General features: G+C 48.1%; 1 protein-coding gene across 3 annotated transcripts in view; it reads left to right on the top strand.

Annotated features, from left to right (window-relative positions):
• The window catches only part of RBKS (ribokinase), an 81,351-nt gene that overhangs the window by 42,707 nt on the left and 37,143 nt on the right, over positions 1-1,501 (top strand). For all 3 annotated transcript variants that reach the window (XM_008072757.1, XM_008072758.1, XM_021706298.1), the window contains exon 6: positions 648-739. In XM_008072757.1, the coding sequence (XP_008070948.1) occupies positions 648-739 (92 nt within the window). The remainder of the gene's footprint in view (positions 1-647; positions 740-1,501) is intronic.

Genomic DNA, 1,501 nt, shown 5'->3' with positions numbered 1-1,501 from the left:
GCTGGGCTCTGGCGATCCTTCCGCCTCAGCCTTCCAAGTAGCTGGAACTATAGGTGCGCACTATCACGTCCCGGCTAATTTTTGATTTATTGTAGAGATCAGGTCTCACCAAGTTGCCCAGACGGGTCCTGAACCCGCGGGCTCAGGCAATCCACTCACCTCAGTCTCCCAAGGTGCGGGATTACAGGCTGAGCCACCGAGCCTGGCCTGTGTTGCTTTTCTATCATGTCTTTTCTCTTCCCTGGAAAATGGATTCACGAACCAGCCTCACAACTGAGCACTTAAAGCAACCCACAAAATTGTTCACCAGCCTATTCACGTTGACATATGTCCTTTCATACCACAGTGTTTTTGCTTTTCTTTAAAGTTCTTGTCGCCTTTGCCTTAACTCTGTAACCACCTTGATTGAAGACTGACACTTACCCTTGACGCTGAACTGTTGAAAGTAAAAAGTAGAGAAAATGGAAATAGGAAGGAAACGGTGCCAGGCTGTCATGGAGATTGAAGTTTCAGACCTTCCCACGTGTGTAACTGAGTGGACAGTTGGAATCCAATGAGCACAGCAGTGCCTCCCTCGGGGCTCCTCTCCTGGGCATGGGACGAGCACCATGCGGTGAAAACCACTGAGCTCCTCCCTTCCTTTGCAGTGAGGACACTGTTCAATCCTGCCCCTGCCGCCGCTGACCTGGACCCCCAGTTCTATGCCCTCTCGGATGTGTTCTGCTGCAACGAGAGCGAGGTGAGATCGAGCACAGTCACTTCACGGGACATCAAAAGCGGGCCATGCCCGTGGGCAGAGCAGAGGCAGCACCCCCCATGATGCGCTGGTGCGAGTTCTTGGGCACAGTGGAAATATTTCTTGGCGTACTGAGGTGTGGAGAAAAGGAAGTCAGTAGGTCAAAGGAAGAAACTTCTCTGAGTCACCCCATAATCTGGCACTTGTCAACCTCAGTGAATCTGAGTCCCCTGCCCTCCCACTGTTGGTGTTTTTTCTAAGTATTCCATATTCTGTGGACTATATTAGAGTTAGAAGGTTTAGCAAATAAGAATGGGGAATGGGCTGGGTGCGGTGGCTCACACCTATAATCCCAGCACTTTGGGAGGCCAAGGTGAGAGGATTGCCTGAGCCCGCAGATTCAAGACCAGCCTGGGCAACTTGGTGAGACCTCATCTCTACAATAAACTAAAAAATTATTTCCTTTATCTCTCAGAACATAGAGGAAACAAGAAAGAAGACTGCTACAAGGAAACTAATTTCAATAAGCCACAATAGGTTATGCAATACTTTTGAGCAACTACCATGCTAGGAAAAGGGATTTGTGGAAAATAGTGACCGTTTCACAACAAGAGGTTAGATTACCCTCAACTGCCAAGTTGGCTTAGATTTGCCTGCTAGATACTTAAAGAGCACTCTACTTATTCCTCACACACTCATCACAGCTCAAGAACTCAAGTTTCTTTTTTTTTTTTTTTGATTTGGAGTCTCACTCTGTTGCCCAGG

The sequence above is a fragment of the Carlito syrichta genome, unplaced genomic scaffold (assembly GCF_000164805.1).
Source record: "Carlito syrichta isolate Samal-C Ts95f unplaced genomic scaffold, Tarsius_syrichta-2.0.1 Scaffold315403, whole genome shotgun sequence".
Lineage (NCBI taxonomy): Eukaryota > Metazoa > Chordata > Mammalia > Primates > Tarsiidae > Carlito > Carlito syrichta.
The sequence above is the reverse complement of the archived record's forward strand: the minus strand, read 5'-3'. Positions and strand labels throughout refer to the sequence as shown.